Source organism: Symphodus melops, assembly GCF_947650265.1.
Source record: "Symphodus melops genome assembly, chromosome: 2".
Classification (NCBI taxonomy): domain Eukaryota; kingdom Metazoa; phylum Chordata; class Actinopteri; order Labriformes; family Labridae; genus Symphodus; species Symphodus melops.
This window is the reverse complement of record NC_136692.1, coordinates 192,908-211,625: the sequence shown is the minus strand read 5'-3', so window position 1 is coordinate 211,625 and position 18,718 is coordinate 192,908. Positions and strand designations below refer to the sequence as shown.

Genomic DNA, 18,718 nt, shown 5'->3' with positions numbered 1-18,718 from the left:
CCCACGGAGATCACCTCGCTCGACGGAGGACACAACGGCCCTGCTCAACCCCCTTTGGACGCACCGCCATCACCTTACAACTGCAGAAAGGCCGCTCCAGAACCTCTTTTCTTCCTTTCATCAACCGTGGACGAAACGGTTCCAAGTGAGGCTTAGCTAGGTCTGGGCAGTTAGATATAGAGAGTGTGTTTAATAACTGAGTTATTATAGTGAAACGGTGATAATATTTGCTTGGTGTTTGACCGATGTGTCTTAGATTTTACCAGAGTAAAATCTCTTTTGTTTCCTTTATTTGTGCCGCTGTGTCCCGTGTGTTTATCTGTGAGCTCCCACGTTATAACCGGGTAATAGACTCATTATCAGAAAGACTAGTGTGAACGCCGTCTGATACAAATCCGGCCGCTGGCTTCTGTTAGCGACGTAAACTGTGCTCTGAGTTGTGGTGAGCTCCAGTCCGAGATTGAGCTGTCGAGGTGCGTTGTTTTCTCTCGCTCTCTCGCCTTTACACACACACCTTTCGGTAGACGCACACACATAGAGATCTGTGGCTTTCCAGACGCTGCAGAAACGTAGATCACGTTCTGTGTCCGCCATCACGTGACCACGCGTGGTCGTCGCCATTTTGATCTGTCTCTGTCTGTCTGTCCCTCCCCCTCTCTCTTTCTCTCTCTCACACACGCACACACACACACACACACACACACACACACACACACACACACACACACACACACACACACACACACACACACACACACACACATGTGCCACGCTTGTTTGTTCTGTTTGTTACTTGTAGTTTGGTTTATAATGGTTGTTTGTTTGATTGAGTTTCATTGATTTACTTGATGTTGCTTTGTTAAATAAATTCTATTATATCTTAAAAAGTCGTTGTTTGTGATCACTGTGAATTTGCTTTGTGACTTAGGCTGGGTGAAAGGGCTTTGTGTTCGGATTTCACACCTTCGATTAAATACAGATTATTAATTATTAATGATATTGGTATTTAATTAAATAATTTGAGACTGATATTGGTAATATTTTGGTTGTTCCCTGTTTACAGGGTGGTGCCCCGAGGTTTATTAAACGCAGTTTAATAACAATTATTGATTTAGATTAATAATTAAATAAACTTAATTATTAATTTATTTTGACAATCAAATTTTACGTCATAAACCCCACATAACCGTTGGTCAGGTATTCGCTCCTGAAAATTCCCAACACTACCAACCAGCTGCTTCAGTCACGTCTTATGAAACTCAACCAACCAGCTGCTTCACATCTTATGAAACTCAACCAACCAGCTGCTTCAGTCACGTCTTATGAAACTCTACCAACCAGCTGCTTCAGTCACATCTTATGAAACTCAACCAACCAGCTGCTTCAGTCACATCTTATGAAACTCTACCAACCAGCTGCTTCAGTCACGTCTTATGAAACTCTACCAACCAGCTGCTTCAGTCACATCTTATGAAACTCAACCAACCAGCTGCTTCACGTCTTATGAAACTCTACCAACCAGCTGCTTCAGTCACATCTTATGAAACTCAACCAACCAGCTGCTTCACGTCTTATGAAACTCTACCAACCAGCTGCTTCAGTCACATCTTATGAAACTCTACCAACCAGCTGCTTCAGTCACATCTTATGAAACTCTACCAACGAGCTGCTTCAGTCACATCTTATGAAACTCAACCAACCAGCTGCTTCAGTCACATCTTATGAAACTCTACCAACCAGCTGCTTCAGTCACGTCTTATGAAACTCTACCAACCAGCTGCTTCAGTCACGTCTTATGAAACTCTACCAACCAGCTGCTTCAGTCACATCTTATGAAACTCTACCAACCAGCTGCTTCACATCTTATGAAACTCTACCAACGAGCTGCTTCAGTCACGTCTTATGAAACTCTACCAACCAGCTGCTTCAGTCACGTCTTATGAAACTCTACCAACCAGCTGCTTCACATCTTATGAAACTCTACCAACCAGCTGCTTCACATCTTATGAAACTCTACCAACCAGCTGCTTCACATCTTATGAAACTCTACCAACGAGCTGCTTCACATCTTATGAAACTCTACCAACCAGCTGCTTCACGTCTTATGAAACTCTACCAACCAGCTGCTTCACATCTTATGAAACTCTACCAACCAGCTGCTTCAGTCACATCTTATGAAACTCTACCAACCAGCTGCTTCAGTCACATCTTATGAAACTCTACCAACGAGCTGCTTCACATCTTATGAAACTCTACCAACCAGCTGCTTCAGTCACGTCTTATGAAACTCTACCAACCAGCTGCTTCACATCTTATGAAACTCTACCAACCAGCTGCTTCAGTCACGTCTTATGAAACTCTACCAACCAGCTGCTTCAGTCACATCTTATGAAACTCTACCAACCAGCTGCTTCAGTCACATCTTATGAAACTCAACCAACCAGCTGCTTCAGTCACATCTTATGAAACTCTACCAACCAGCTGCTTCAGTCACGTCTTATGAAACTCTACCAACGAGCTGCTTCAGTCACATCTTATGAAACTCTACCAACCAGCTGCTTCACATCTTATGAAACTCTACCAACGAGCTGCTTCAGTCACGTCTTATGAAACTCTACCAACCAGCTGCTTCAGTCACATCTTATGAAACTCTACCAACCAGCTGCTTCACATCTTATGAAACTCTACCAACGAGCTGCTTCACATCTTATGAAACTCTACCAACCAGCTGCTTCACATCTTATGAAACTCTACCAACGAGCTGCTTCACATCTTATGAAACTCTACCAACCAGCTGCTTCAGTCACGTCTTATGAAACTCTACCAACCAGCTGCTTCACATCTTATGAAACTCTACCAACCAGCTGCTTCAGTCACGTCTTATGAAACTCTACCAACCAGCTGCTTCAGTCACGTCTTATGAAACTCTACCAACCAGCTGCTTCAGTCACGTCTTATGAAACTCTACCAACCAGCTGCTTCAGTCACATCTTATGAAACTCAACCAACCAGCTGCTTCAGTCACATCTTATGAAACTCAACCAACCAGCTGCTTCAGTCACATCTGATGAAACTCTACCAACGAGCTGCTTCAGTCACATCTTATGAAACTCTACCAACCAGCTGCTTCAGTCACATCTTATGAAACTCTACCAACGAGCTGCTTCAGTCACGTCTGATGAAACTCTACCAACCAGCTGCTTCAGTCACATCTTATGAAACTCTACCAACGAGCTGCTTCAGTCACGTCTTATGAAACTCTACCAACGAGCTGCTTCAGTCACGTCTTATGAAACTCTACCAACGAGCTGCTTCAGTCACGTCTTATGAAACTCTACCAACGAGCTGCTTCAGTCACGTCTGATGAAACTCAACCAACCAGCTGCTTCAGTCACATCTGATGAAACTCTACCAACGAGCTGCTTCAGTCACATCTTATGAAACTCAACCAACCAGCTGCTTCAGTCACATCTTATGAAACTCTACCAACGAGCTGCTTCAATCACATCTTATGAAACTCTACCAACGAGCTGCTTCAGTCACATCTTATGAAACTCTACCAACCAGCTGCTTCAGTCACGTCTGATGAAACTCTACCAACCAGCTGCTTCAGTCACGTCTGATGAAAATCAAAGCAAAGAAACGCTTTGTGCTCGAACCAGGTCGTTTCTGATCATGTCCAAAACTCTGAACCTGAGAAGTAGTGAGCTGAATCCTCTGATGCTTGAATTCATGTGAAGATCTACAGACCCTCTGCAGACCCCAGGGAGGGCGGATTCCTGTCTTGTGATGCTGTGGTCAGGGTCAGGGTTAGCTAACCCTCTCAGCCCTTGAGGCCAGCAGATAAGGGGGGTCGGTCTCCTCGACTGCTGAGGTCCATCATGTGAAAGAGGTTTAATCCTCTGATGCTTGAAGCATTTAAAGACAGTGAATCTGAGCAGGTGACGGCCTCCTCCAATGAGCTTACAGAATTCAGACCCTTCAATTCAACACTTGGTTTTTGTGTTTTAATCTCCTGAGCCTCCTAACTGTAGGTACGTCTGGATCACAGTTTGTTAACACATTTTATCATCTGGTTTGTTTGTTTACATCACAGACTTTGTGACTATGGTGTAAATCAATAAATCAATAAATCAATAAATACATGTGCTGCTCTCTTCTAGTTGTAAGAAGTGTTTTTGATACACTGATCGAGATCGGACCATTTGTTATTCACAGTACATGTTACAGCGGCTGAACTAGCCAATCACAGCACAGTCACACCAGCCAATCAGGGCACGGGGGGGGCGGGCTTAAGCAGAACTCTGATCTGAACAAAAAAGTAGAATCACTTCCTGTTTTGAGTGTTGTGAAGTTGACAGCGAATAAAGAAGAATGAGGTGTAATGTTGTGACAGGATCTCTGATGGAGAAGAAGGACGTCACTCTGTGATCGTCTTCTTCTGTCTTAAAGCCTGAGGAGCCGGGTGCAGAGCAACAGGATGGGGAACTACTTGAATCCACCTCTACAGAGCGGTAAGCTGGAACTCCTCCTGAAGCACATCAAACCTTCACAACGTTCACCGAGTGTTTGATGAATGTTGTTTCAGACTGTGGTCATGTGACCTGTATAAACCTGTGTGTCTCACCAGCATGAACAAACCTGTCAGATCACTTTAGACTCTTCAACTTCTCCCTCCTGTTGTTGGCTTTCTAACAACATGTTTGCATAATTCAAAGCAGAACCAAGGTCACATTCCTGTTTGATTGGTTGTTAAGGAAAGATAAAAACCTTCCTTCCAGTCTGTCCGAGCTCTCTCTTAAATCTCTGCACACGACACTCAGCGCTGCAGAAACGTATTTACTGATAGGGAAATGAACGGCGCCCAGTGTTTACATGAAGTGAAACCAGCTGGCTGCAGGTCAAAAGTCCAAACAAGTCCGTTTGAAATGCAGGTTGTAACCACGTAGTAACATCTGGTTTACAGCACAGGAAGTCACATACACACCCATTCAGACCAACGTCTCCATCCACACACACTGTACGGGGGGAATGTTTTGATGACTCAGCAGTTTTGATTGGATGAAGGATCAGAGTTATTCACAATAAGGCGTGTAGCTGAGCTGATTGACAGGTGGGCGCCGTGTAACGGTTTGTCAGGAGGCTTAAAACCCGCCTCAGCTCTCAGCCTGTCGTTAGCTTGACTCAAAGTTAGCCTGAGACAGCATTTCCAGCACGGAGACCGCCATCCATGGGACTCCAGCGCCCCCTGCAGGGACACACGGGGGACTCCAGCGCCCCCTGCAGGGACACACGGGGGACTCCAGCGCCCCCTGCAGGGACACACGGGGGACTCCAGCGCCCCCTGCAGGGACACACGGGAACTCCAGCACCCCCTGCAGGGACACACGGGGGACTCCAGCGCCCCCTGCAGGAACACACGGGGACTCCAGCGCCCCCTGCAGGGACACATGGGGGACTCCAGCGCCCCCTGCAGGGACACATGGGGGACTCCAGCGCTTACAGGAAGTGACCAGAGACAGAGTACAGGTGCTGACAGGAAGTGACCAGAGACAGAGTACAGGTGCTGACAGGAAGTGACCAGAGACAGAGTACAGGTGCTGACAGGAAGTGACCAGAGACAGAGTACAGGTGCTGACAGGAAGTGACCAGAGACAGAGCACAGGTGCTGACAGGAAGTGACCAGAGACAGGTGCTGAGTCATACCTTCTAACAGAGTCTAAACGCTTTGTGTCTCAATCAGCTGAACCTCGGACAAACACCGCCGACAATGGAGGTGCCATCATCAGCCCTCAGTTCAGTAATGTTCATGTAGGAGGAGATCTTCATCTAACCACTAATGTCGGGCCTCCACACGGTAAATGTTTCCTCTAACTTCATACATGTCATAAATACCTTCTTCATGTGTGTCTTTTGATTTCAACATATCCACTGAAATGCTGTGAAATCTTCAGTGTCATTTAAGAGATGTTGCATGTTTCTGTTTCAGACCCGTCTCCTGCCGAGGCGACAGAACCTACAGCTGATCCTCCAGACAATAAAGGTACTGATAACCAGATTCTACCATCATGTGACTGGTTCACTGATAAAAGCTACATGGAGCGAGGACATCACCAATACATTGATGCATTTAAAAATATATATTTACACAGTTTCTGCTCCTCTAGGGGTCGGAGAGGTTCAACATGTTTATACCCACCAATATTTATACTCTACACTACGCTGTAGAGAACCAATGAGGTTCAAGATATAAACATGTCCTTAATGAGTCCGACGCTACAAAGGTGAAAATAAGCTGTCCTTGAAATGTGTTTAATGTAGGAATCAAAGGACATATCCTGATCAAACAGAACTCCTAGGTTCCTAACAGTGGTACTAGAGGCTACGCTAATACTACTAAGGGCCGTCATATCATCAGAGAAAGTCTCTCTAAGGTTCTTAGGTCCAATCACTAGAACTTCTGTCTTGTCTGAGTTGAGCAGTAAGAAGTTTCTGGTCATCCAGGTCCTGATGTCCTTGAGGCTTCTAGTTTACGAAGCTGGTTGGTGTCTTCTGGCTTCATTGATATGTAGAGCTGAGTATCGTCTGCATAGCAATTAAAGTTCATGGAGTGTTTTCTCATAATACTACCGAGAGGAAGCAAATATAATGTAAAGAGGATCGGACCAAGCACTGATCCTTGAGGCACTCCATGGCTAACTTTGGTCTACATAGAGGACTCATCATGAACACACTGAGACCTGTCTGATAAATAGGATCTAAACCAACTTAAAGCAGTCCCTGTAACTCCAAGTCATTGTTCTAGTCTCTGTAACTCCAAGTCATTGTTCTAGTCTCTGTAACTCCAAGTCATTGTTCTAGTCCCTGTAACTCCAAGTCATTGTTCTAGTCCCTGTAACTCCAAGTCATTGTTCTAGTCCCTGTAACTCCAAGTCATTGTTCTAGTCCCTGTAACTCCAAGTCATTGTTCTAGTCTCTGTAACTCCAAGTCACTGTTCTAGTCCCTGTAACTCCAAGTCATTGTTCTAGTCCCTGTAACTCCAAGTCATTGTTCTAGTCCCTGTAACTCCAAGTCATTGTTCTAGTCCCTGTAACTCCAAGTCATTGTTCTAGTCTCTGTAACTCCAAGTCATTGTTCTAGTCTCTGTAACTCCAAGTCATTGTTCTATATAAACACGTTTATCATCGGTTGATTTTATCAGTTCAGTTTAAATATCAGAATTATACAAAATAATAAAATATTGTGATAATCTGCCGTTGAATTATCTGAACTGATTTTTGTTCTGCTTCTCTTGGTTTTGAGTTTGTCTTAAAACTTGGCACATTTACCAAATCTGCCCCCAGGATTAATAAATGTGTGATTTACACCAGAGAGCTGTGCAGAGAGTTAGCTGATGACGCTCTCTTCCTGTGTCATCAATCAGCCAATCAGAGAGCTGCTCTCTTCCTGTGTGATCAATCAGCCAATCAGAGAGCTGCTCTCTTCCTGTGTGATCAGACAGCCAATCAGAGAGCTGCTCTCTTCCTGTGTGATCAATCAGCCAATCAGAGAGCTGCTCTCTTCCTGTGTGATCAGACAGCCAATCAGAGAGCTGCTCTCTTCCTCTGTGATCAATCAGCCAATCAGAGAGCTGCTCTCTTCCTGTGTGATCATGAAGGAAACCTGCTGTGTTGAAGCTTCTCTGACAACAATGCAGCAGCCAGTATGTGTAAAAACCATGTCACGGTTTAGAGACACAACAGGCTGCATAAACTAAATAAGGCACTGAAAATGATGAACTAACTAACTGCTGTCAAGCAGGTGACAAAACAAAACCTGTCCAGGAGAGCCAGAAACGAAAGGGATGAAAGGGAAAGGCTGGCAGAGAGACCTATACACTGGGTGAAACTGAGATACCCAAAGATCTTATGTTTATATATACACACTGACATAAAGACAGAGAACCTGTCTGTATCTCTGAAGGTGAGATAATGAGTCAGCACAGAACACAGGAGACACATTTTAAACACTAGGGGGCAGAGCTACATGTCTTTGATAACTAACCATGTTTTCATTCATGTTTCAGAATACATCCAAAGGTGCCAAGATGAACATAAATCTTTCCTCAAAAATGAAACGATGAATTTGTTTCAAGGCACAAAGGAAGGCGGCTCGACTCCTTTAGACAAAATCTACACTGAGCTCTACATCACTAAAGGAGGCAGTGGGGAGGTTCATACTGAACATGAAGTGATTGAATTAGAGTGTAAAAGGTTTTCATGTTTGGAGAACAAAATCAACCTTAATGACATTTTTCAACCTTTGCCAAATGAAGACAACCTGCCTCGGACAGTTCTGACAGAAGGAATCGCTGGCATTGGAAAAACTGTCTCTGTGCTCAAGTTCACTCAGGACTGGTCGAAAGACGAAGCCAACTGTACTACTCAGTTTTTATTTCCATTCACGTTCAGGGAGTTGAATTTAATCAAAGAGGAGACATTGAGTCTCATGACGTTAATTACCAGCCACTTCAAAGAAGTGAAAGATCTGAAAGACTCAGACTACGACAATTTAACGGTTTTGTTCATCTTTGACGGCCTGGACGAAAGCCAATTACCTCTGGACTTCAACAATAACAAGGTGTGCCGCTGTGTCACAGAAAAGACAACAGTTGACGTACTGCTAACTAACTTAATCAAAGGGAAACTAATGCACAACGCCTCGGTCTGGATCACCAGCCGACCAGCAGCATCTGCAAAGATTCCACCTAATTTCATCCACAGGGTCACAGAGATACGAGGCTTTAATGACGAGCAGAAAGAGGAGTACTTTCAGAAGGAGGTGAGTGACAAAGAAATGGCTCAGAAGATCTTGGACCATCTTCAGTCGAAGCCTTTGAGAAGTCTCTACATCATGTGCCACATCCCCGTCTTCTGCTGGATTTCAGCCACGGTTCTCCAAAGTCTCCTGACAGAAACTCACAGAGGTGAGCTACCCAAGACTGTGACTGAAATGTACACGGACTTCCTGATTGTTCAGACTAAGATGACTCTCGAGAAGAATTATCCAGACAGAGAGGCAGACAAAGTATTGATCATGAAGTTGGGAAAGCTGGCGTTTGAAGAGCTGCAGAAGGGTAATATCATCTTTGATGAAAACGACTTGAAAAGATGTGAAATTGATCTGACACATGCTGCAGTTCATTCAGGAGTTTGTACCCAGATCATCAAAAAAGAACGTGGTCTTCACAAGATCGTGATGTACTGTTTTATACATTTAAGTGTTCAGGAATTTCTTGCAGCTCTGTATGTCTTGGAGACCTTTATTGAAAGTGGAGAAAATCTACTTCCCAGCAAGACAGGCATGAAAATGAAAGGAGAATTCCCAATCATCTTTCTCCACAAGAATGCAGTGGATCGGGCTTTGGCCGACACCAAAGGACAGTGGGACTTGTTCCTGCGCTTCCTGCTCGGTCTATCTCAGGATAACAGTCAGAAGTTGATTCAAAAAGCATTTAGATTTAAAGAAGGACGTCTCGGGAGCAACGAGGAGACAATTAACTATATCCATGAGAAAATCAAGAAACTGTCTTACGCTGATCAGAGTGTCAATCTGTTCCACTGTTTGAATGAGGTGGGGGACCAGTCTCTGGTCCAGCAAGTCCAAAGCTACCAGAGGTCAGGAGATGTTAGTAAAATCTCACCTGCTCATTGGTCAGCTTTGGCCTATCTGCTGCTGGTGTCCAATGAAGAATTGGATCTCTTTGACCTGAAGAAGTACTCTAAATCAGAGGACGTCCTGGAGAGGCTCCTGCCTGTGCTCAAAGTCTCAAAGAAGGCCTTGTTAGTATTGAGCCTCACCAAACCCAACTTCTGTAAATCTCTGGTTGTGTTAACTGAACATTGTTTTTTTCCATTTTAGGTTGAGTGACTGTGAACTGACTGAAAGATGTTGTCGATATATGTCATCGGTGCTCATACTTAAGTCCTGTGGTCTGGAGGAGCTAGACCTGAGCAGAAATGATCTTCAAGACTCTGGAATGAGACTTCTCTCTGAAGGTCTGAAAAGTCCAAACTGCAAACTCCAGAAGCTCACGTAAGAACACCTAAGAAGACCATGACTAGTGTACTCTACAGGTCTATTGGAAACTCAAACCAAAGGTCCCCAGAACCAAAAGGTCCAGAGACTTCTCTTCAATAAACTAAATGGTTCCTGTGGCTCATAGTTGTCAGTGTTTCCACCGCTGCCTGAGGTCCTGGAAAGATTTAGTACATCAGACGGTTTTGCATTGCAAATGGTTCATTGATTAACAATAGAAGGAAGAAGAGTGCTGTGTTCATTAAAGGAAAAGAGGACACTGATGGAGATGTTAGAAAAATCAGAACTGGATACCTCACCAGACGGTGCTTGAGAGTTATTATAAGAGTCACAACCATACTGAACTATGTCCAACTGACTTTGAGTCAGTCGTAGTCTGTGAGTCTGAAAGTTGAGACCACAGAATCCAATGTCCAGCAGTGACTCACTCAGATGTCTGATTATATGATAGTCTAGGCTGATTATTCCCTGAGTAAACATGTTCCTAGGGACCTTCTGCTATCAATCACTAATTTCAAGTCTTCTTTAACACATCATGATGTTCATTTAGTGAATTATTGTCCATTTAGAGTCACAGAGACCAGAAAGAGGTGGAGGAGTTAGGGGGGGGCTACCTGTGGTCTTGTACATACTAAGGATGTATTATAAGACACTGAGGAATCAGTTGCTTTTTTCCCATATATAGGGTTAGGGTCAGCTAGCTAAATTTAGCATCGTAATTATTTGTCAACTTTGGATGCACATTACTAATTTAAATAGAATCCAGGGATAACCTAGCCTTTATATTTCATCTTGATATGGTCACTTCCTGCTTCAACAAATCAAGATGGAGACGACCAAAACACTGTAGTAAATGTATCTCTTTGAACAACATGCAATAGCTTTAGCTAGCATCAAGCAAAGTGTCATCTTTAGTTGACAAATCGACCTAATCCAGATTTTTTCTTTTCTGAAGTTTAAATGAATGTCACATCACAAAAGAAGGATGCAGAGCCTTGGCTGATGCCTTGACTTCAAACCCCTCCCATCTCAAAGAGTTGGATCTCAGCGAGAATACATTTCAAGATGAAGGACTGGAGCTACTTTCAGGAGTACTGAACAGATGCTCTTTGGAAACTCTGAGGTAACATTTGAACAGCAGTTTATGAATCTGTTTCAATGGTTTTACTTGAAGTAGAGTTTAAATGTTGGCGGGCAGTAGCTCAGTCTGTTGGCACTTTAGTTGAAATTGGTCTGCTTGCCAGAGAAGTGAGCACTTCTGTAACGTTGAACAGGGTACCCTTACCCTAACTATCTCAGCCTGTGTCTGTAACATGTCCTAACAATAGAGAATATAAAAATATTTCCCCTTGGAGGATTCATAAAGGATATCTTCTTATTCTTCTTCATTGGGGAGGAGGTCAACGAGTTGTTAAATATATAATGGGTCCATCCTTGCAGGAATGGTAGATTGTTAGATTCTAGGTTCTTCTGTTAAGCTAAGTGCCCAGTGTCCATCCACAGGTTATGCAGTTGTGGCATCACAGGACGCAACACTCTGGCTGTCAGGTTAGACCGATTGCACCTGAAGACCCTGGATCTGAGCAAGAACCGGCTCGGAGGACCACTAGTTCAACAACTCTCCAACTTCTTAAAGGACCCTGACTGCAGACTGGAGAGATTGAGGTAAGGAATAAAGTCCCACAACAGCCTTTTTCAAATGTTCAAGATCCAAAACACACAAGCCTTTGGAAATTTGGCATAACATTGGAAAAATACTTTTGTGACTCTAAAGTTAAGTGTCTCTTAAAGCATCATCAGTCTTAAATAATCCCCTTTCTTGATTTAGATTTGGGACAAAGTTACTAACAGCTGTATCTTTGCTCCCTGATAGCTTTATCTCTGTCCTGACCTTTGCACACTCCAACAATACTGAAACACAGGAATCATAACAATTTCCTCACATACAAACTAACAAACCTGTCAAGCTTTTCCACAGAGGATATTGGTATGTTGGGCTGCAAGGCGCTGCAGTGGTTAGCTGTGTCCACTCACAGCGAGGAGGTTCCTGGTTTGAATCCCCATCTGACATACTTCCTCTTCTCTCAAGAACATCTTCCCTCCTCAGTTCAATCATCTTATTGTTACTGAAGTCTACATTATGCGACCTATCTCTGCTTTTCACCGTCTGTCCCCTTATTGATTTCATCCCCATCTACCAAGAACTTACATTCAATCATTCCCTCTGGACACTGAGAAGCTTCTTGACTTATAAAGCTTTACGTCTCTCTCTCGCCCATTTGAGATTTCTCTTGTAGCCTTTATAAACATGACACAGTCGTGGTCACCTGCATCCATGTAGGGCCGTAATTGGTGGAAGGTGCAACCAACCCTGCCATATCTCCCCACTTCTAAGGTCTCAAAATTACTTCCATTTCCCTCTACTGGAAAGGCTGGTGCCGAAATGGTACAACCCACTATAATCTTTATAACATGTATCATAACCATAATTCTTGTCTCTGCCAACCTTTTGTGAAGCCTATCGTACTTGCACAGTTGGGCCTGGAGCAACGTGAGTTCTTTGCAAAAAGGTTGTAAAACATTAACTGTGTTTTGAAAAGTCTTTTTAAGACAAACCTACAGAAGGAAAGTGCTGCAGCTCTGATCTGTGCCCTGGCTCAAAAACATTCCTACCTGAGGGAACTGGACCTGGGAGGAAATGACCTCGGTGACGATGGAGTGAAGAAGGTCGCTAATCTGATGAAGTTTCCTGACTGCAGAGTGGAAACACTGAGGTGAGCCCCTCCTTGGTTACCTGACCTGGTCCCCACCTTGGGTAACCAATCAGAAGTCAATCCAGGCCAGAGCTCACAGCCCTTTGGTTAACAGCTTAGGCTAAGGTCTGTTTCTGGAATGTAGACATTAATTTGTCCCCATCAGAGATCTGGTTATTAACAGGTATGGAACAAGGTTGGGTGAAGTCAAACCAAAGCCCTGCTCCTGCATTTACCCATTAATAATACAAACTGTCTTCCCCATCAGGCTGGCTGGTTGTCGGTTTTCAGAAGTCGGCTGTGTGGACCTTGCGTCCTCTCTGAGGTCAAACCCCGCCTACCTGAGAGTCCTTGATCTGGCAAGGAATGATCTCCAGGACGCCGGAGTCGACTGCATTTCTAAGTTCTTGGCAGAGCCACTTTGTAAGCTGGAGAAACTGAAGTGAGTCTAACCCTAAAATTCCACATCATTTGTGTGCACCATGGTTTTTCTCTGTCCGACATCTGGACCATGTCCTACAGAAACTGTACCTGAAGCAAAGCACAGCCCGACTGATTGGTTCACTTTGTCTTCCAGCCTGAAATGCTGCTCGCTAACAGCAGACAGCTGCTCGTATTTGGCCTCATGCTTCCCCTCCACTCTCAAAGAGCTCGACCTGAGTTACAACCAGCAGACGGACCGGGGGGTTGAGCTGCTCTGTGATTGGCTGAGGCAACCTGAGTGTTGTCTGGAGATCCTGAGGTCAGTTTTAATTATCATGAATATTGAAGATGATATTTACTGTTGTAAACTCCCAGGAAGCCAAATTAAAGGGTGATAATCAGGTGGAAGTTTGGAGAGGAGGAACAAACACTTAAAGGCACAGTATGAACAACTTGGTTGTTAAAGTTTCCATTAAAATTTGTAGATGAATTAAAAGTTGATTAAACCTGTCATATATATGTTTAGTTGACTTCTTATTTCACCAAAAGTTATCAAAGACAGAAATTCTTTTTATTTTTTTTTTAAAGATTTATTTTGGCATTTTTTGCCTTTATTAGAGAGGAAGGACAGAAGTGGAAATCAGGGAGAGAGAGTGGGAACCAACATGCAGGAAAGGAGCCACGAGCCGGACGTGAACCCGGGCCGCCCGTGTGAGGACTGTGGCCTCTACACATGGGAGCGCGCACGCTGCCACTGTGCCACCAGCGCCCCATGAAATCTGTAATTATATAGTTGTCAAGGGACGTGTCATGTCTGCATGAGCTAGCGCTAGCTGCTCCTGACAGCTGTTACATGTTGTCTTTCTCAGGTCGCTTTCGCCCGCTCGTAGATATTCATCATGGTGTTTGTTCATTTTTACTCTCATAATACATCGCAACCCTCAGCATCATCTTTTGTTATTGTTTGATTGAGAGCCCCCTAGTGGTGGATTTTACATACTGAAGGTTTAATAGAGATTCTTGTTTTGAGTTTGTTTGGTTTTTTTGTCCATCAGGTTGTCATCGGTGACCGACAGTGGGTGTACATCTCTGGCGTCTGCTCTGATCCTGAAGTCTTCACACCTGAGAGAGCTGGACCTAAATAAGACCGATCCAGGAGGGCCCGGTGCGCTGCAGCTTTCTCAACTACAGAGAGAGGATGGTTCCAGACTACAGACTCTGACGGTGACGCAGTGATCAAAGGAGCTACAACAGAGACTCAGTGGTTCATATTATCCATACAGTCTCTCCATAGACTGGCACAGTAACGAGTCTTAAAACCAGGAAGTGAGTTAGCATGTTAGCTCCATGGGTGCTAACCTCTAAAAGTCTAAATGTGTATTTTGAATGTGTTTGTGTTTAGACTGAAATAAGGTCTGTGGTTAACACAAGCTGAAGAGATGTTGATGTTTTGTTAGATGAGATAAACTACGTTAGCTAAGACCCCACTGGTGACTTTTAAAGTTTTTACGTGAACTTTAAACGGCGGTTGCTAACGAGTAGCTAACTGAAACTACAGTGGTTGTCATGGAGACATTAAATGTCATCACGCCAGGAACTCTCTCCATAATCCTCCTTACAGCCTCTAGTCATGTTTTTCAGTGCTCTTGTAAATATTAGGTTAATAAACAACTTATTAAGCTAACGTTTAGCTAGCTTGTCAAATCTACTGATTAGATCGATGAAGCATAACGGTCGCGACGTCATTACAAACTAACCGCGGTGTAGTTAGCTTGTAGCATAACGTTAGCTTTTTACTTCTCTGGGCTCTGAAAGTAAACAAAACCGCTTCCACACAAAAATATCTCAGATTATTGTCTGATATATTACAGAGCACAGAACAACAGATGGTCTGTGAGTCTGTTAGCAAAGGAAAAACAATCCTCTGAATCAATGACAATAAAAGTTTATATTTTACAATGTTAGAGAACGACTTCTTCTGTTAGTGTAACTTCTTTTCTTTCCCTCAAGCAGAAAATAATCTCATGGCGCCATCTAGTGTCAGTTTCAGGTACTGACAGGATTAGTTCTTCAGGTTATTCGTTCGTGGGTTTCATGACTTTAAATCATATTAAAATTGAGAGCTGAGAGGTTGGAGCTGCTGCCTTTGTTTGCAAGGTTTTTGGTTTTTAGGTAAGAAGATCAAAGTCGGGTTCAGGATCAGAAATATTTTATTCATCTCCGGGGGACAAAATTTGATTTGTGCATGAAAGTATTTATAAATGATCATTCTGAGAAGTTAAGTCAGTAAGTTCCTTTCCAGACTAACGATTGATGTCATGATGTTTAAAACGACATCGGAGACTTCAAGCTAACAGCTGCTCTAAACCGCTCATGTCCACCTTCACTTTGACGAACAGCGTGTCGTCGTCCACATACGAAGCGTTTGGAGGATTCTCCAGCTTGTCGACGGGAATGAAACAAGACAATCCACTCGCCACGTTACTGAAAGCGTCGGCGGCGGGTCGCTGGAAGCTTTTGGACACTGGGTCGGGTCTGAAGCTGAGAGTGTGGTGGTTTCCAGCACCACTTTGATCGAGTATGGACAGAGACACGTTCTGTTTGAAAGGCCATGGTAGCAGAGCGTCGAAGTCCCCTGGCATGAGGACCACATAAAGAGATAGGTGAGTCCCTCGCCCCTCCCCGTCCCCGTTCAGGTAGGCTTTTGCCGCCATTTTGTAGCCGCAGCGTCCAGTGTGGAAAGGTGAACTGGTCAGGCAAGGCGTCTGACCTTTGGCCTCGTCCTCCCTCCTCTTTCTGAAGCCGTCAATCTTCCAGATCAGTTTGCCGTCGTGGGACGTCGCCTCCAGCTCCCGGAGGTGCCGCTTGTTCCGACTGAGCTGAGCGGCGTGGAGCTCCAGGACGCTCGAGTGACGCCTCAGATTCTCCACCAAAGTTTCTGGAAGAAGGAAACAAAAACACTTATTGAAGCTCGATGCTTTAATGTTCGGTGTGTTTCGGTCTGAACGGTTTCTGAGCTCCTCTTACCCAGATGTTCTTTGAGTGCCTCTGTGGCTGAAATGTTCTGGATCACAGCGTCCACAGACTTCCTGAGCTGCTCCAGATCCTCAAGACCAGAACCGAGTCCTTGAGACACCTGCTGGATGTCGAGCTGTACGGTGGACAGGATGTCCTCGTGGCGGCTCAGAGTTCTCTGAACACAGACAGACAACATGTGGATCAAAACGCTGCTGTGACGATCAAGGCTAAGATCAGCGTGTGACTCGCCGTGTCCGGAGGGGTGGCACGGCCCCCCCAGGATCCCAGGACCCCAGGATCCCAGGACCCCAGGATCATGCCCATCAATTTCCTGCCCCGGCCAATGACAGGCTGCGGACAGGCGTCTTGTATTTATCAATGTAAATTTGTGATTTAACTTGCTGATTATGTTCCTGTTCATTGAGCGAGGGATCAATAACGTTTTTTCTTTGTCCCCGTCTTCTTCACGTACCAACCGTCACGCCACGCGTCCTTCGTTTGCTTTGTGGCAGCGTGAATCGTGAATGACCTCGTTGTCTAACCCTCAGGTGGTTGTCTTTGATTGGTTTGTTTCCTGCTGATTCAGCTCTGTCGGGTAGACGCTCGGGAGGTGACCGACCTCGACGCGGGAATAATAACGCTGAATCATTGGAAGTCAGCCATTTTCTTTGTTTTTCAGTCCCAAAGAATCCACAAGATTTACACCAGCCGTCCTCGTTCCTGCACGGCGTGCTCCGACCACCTCAGTGGCGAGGAACACAAAGAATCCTTTCTGCATATCACGTCTCCTCTTTCATAAAGCGTCTCGAGCTAACAACAAACGCCGATTGATGCCCCGCCCCCTGGACTCACACCTGAAGACAACAGAGCTCCTCTCTGATTGGCTGAAGAGGACAGGAACAGGGTCCTGCTCTGAGTTTGGTTTCTTCAGGTCAAAGGAACGCCGCTCATAACGACCTCTACCCACCTGAGCTGCTGACACCATGTGGTCATGGCTGCTCGTCTGCTGCTGCAGCGGCCCGATCTTCTTCTGCAGATCAGCGAGCTGCCGAGCGTCCACCTGGACCTCGTGCTGCCTCAACAGCGCCTCCTCCTGGAGAACCTCTACCTGCCCGAGGAGGCAGAATAACAATCAAACATGGCCGACTTTCTGTCACCTGTTCACACGATCGATTCTCATGAAACTGACCCTTCAGTGTTGTTGGTTTGTCATAGGAGATATCTGAAGGCAGGAGGAGACTCTGAGTGTGTGTGTGTGTGTGTGTGTGTGTGTGTGTGTGTGTGTGTGTGTGTGTGTGTGTGTGTGTGTGTGTGTGTGTGTGTGTGTGTGGCGTACCTGTTGCTCCAGGTGTGTGTTACTCCTCAGGACCAGCAGCATGTGATGATTGACTGCAGCGTCTTCGTGCAGCTTTACTCTGCGTCTCTTATCCTGCAGAAACAAACGACAGACTCTACGCTCAGGTGAAGAAGACAGGAAGTTGAATGTGATGAGTCATGTCCAGGTGAACACACCTGCACCGGGCAGCCAAACCTCCTATAAGAACAGTCGACGTGAACCTCTGGACACGCCTCTCGGTGCTCCGCCAGCTGGAAGACATCACACACGGAGACTCTTCATTTAATAATTAAACATATTGGACTTTTATTTTGAAGGTTTGTTCTGGAATGTGCTGTACATGACCCCAGCAAGGGGGAGGAGCCTGAACCGAACTAATCCTCACGGTGGTCATTTCCTGCTGACGTCACTCTTGACGCACGCCGTACAGTGAGCTCACCTGGTGTCTGGCCACCTTCAGGGTGCAGCTGTCGGGACAGTCCAGCTCCACCTGAGGACAGGAGCTGTGCAGGTGATCCTGCAGGACACAGAGGGACAAACGTTCACAGGATGGAAAGGAGGTCCCTGAGCGCCAGGTGAGGACGTTACCTGGACCCGGCCGAGCTGGAGCTGCTGCCTGCAGTGAGGGCAGGGCTCCGTGCGGTGAGGACAGGTGTGGGTCACATGGTCCTGCAGGTGTCTCCTCTGTAGCGCCGCCCTGCAGCCCGGGTTAGTGCACTGCAGCAGCTCGTACTGACATGAGCCCAGGTGCTCCTGCAGAGGAGGGAACAACCAATCAGAGAGCTCCATGAGGAAACGGTCACCTTGGAAACGTGATATGACACGCCCCTTTTCTCCTTCAGTCTGATGGTCATGACGGCATCAGTGATTTCTGCGGCGAGGCTGTACGAGTGGTCAGGAAGTTCACCTGCAGGCGCTGTAAGGTGACGACAGAGGTGCATGCTGGGTAGTTGATGCAGTACACTTCTAAACAGGAGATCTCTCGTCTGCAGCAGTTATCTTGAAAAACCTGCAGAAAGAAAATAACTTATTTATGACCACAAACTGAATGTGGGCGTGGCTATGGTGACATCACCATGCAGCCTTTGTGTGGGTGCCAATCAGTATTTA

The 18,718-nt window shown here is 45.3% G+C and overlaps 2 protein-coding genes across 3 annotated transcripts in view; one reads left to right on the top strand and one right to left on the bottom strand.

The window, feature by feature from the left end:
- The first annotated feature begins 4,292 nt into the window (after positions 1–4,292).
- LOC306820543 (NACHT, LRR and PYD domains-containing protein 12-like) lies at positions 4,293–15,364 on the top strand. The gene is made up of 11 exons (XM_079338422.1): positions 4,293–4,514; positions 5,744–5,857; positions 5,990–6,043; positions 8,067–9,822; positions 9,902–10,075; positions 11,034–11,201; positions 11,582–11,743; positions 12,679–12,852; positions 13,100–13,273; positions 13,409–13,573; positions 14,310–15,364. Exons 1-11 carry the CDS (start codon positions 4,481–4,483, stop codon positions 14,488–14,490), a joined length of 3,156 nt encoding a protein of 1,051 aa, XP_079194548.1. The 5' UTR covers positions 4,293–4,480; the 3' UTR covers positions 14,491–15,364.
- Positions 15,365–15,446: 82 nt separating this feature from the next.
- traf5 (Tnf receptor-associated factor 5) overlaps positions 15,447–18,718 on the bottom strand; it is a 5,559-nt gene continuing 2,287 nt past the window's right edge. For both annotated transcript variants that reach the window (XM_079338204.1, XM_079338205.1), the window contains exons 4-11: positions 18,516–18,617; positions 18,197–18,361; positions 18,048–18,125; positions 17,785–17,859; positions 17,609–17,701; positions 17,240–17,380; positions 16,282–16,447; positions 15,447–16,192 (exon numbers count right to left, since the gene is read on the bottom strand). In XM_079338204.1, coding sequence (XP_079194330.1) covers positions 15,600–16,192; positions 16,282–16,447; positions 17,240–17,380; positions 17,609–17,701; positions 17,785–17,859; positions 18,048–18,125; positions 18,197–18,361; positions 18,516–18,617 — 1,413 coding nt within the window. In that variant the 3' untranslated portion in view covers positions 15,447–15,599. The remainder of the gene's footprint in view (positions 16,193–16,281; positions 16,448–17,239; positions 17,381–17,608; positions 17,702–17,784; positions 17,860–18,047; positions 18,126–18,196; positions 18,362–18,515; positions 18,618–18,718) is intronic.

Excerpts from the sequence above, each read along its gene's own strand:
- LOC306820543 (XM_079338422.1), top strand. The coding sequence starts at position 4,481 with ATGGGGAACTACTTGAATCCACCTCTACAGAGCG. Across the intron at positions 6,044-8,066 it reads TGATCCTCCAGACAATAAAG|AATACATCCAAAGGTGCCAA; the intron begins GTACTGATAACC and ends TTCATGTTTCAG. Across the intron at positions 9,823-9,901 it reads AAAGTCTCAAAGAAGGCCTT|GTTGAGTGACTGTGAACTGA; the intron begins GTTAGTATTGAG and ends TTTCCATTTTAG.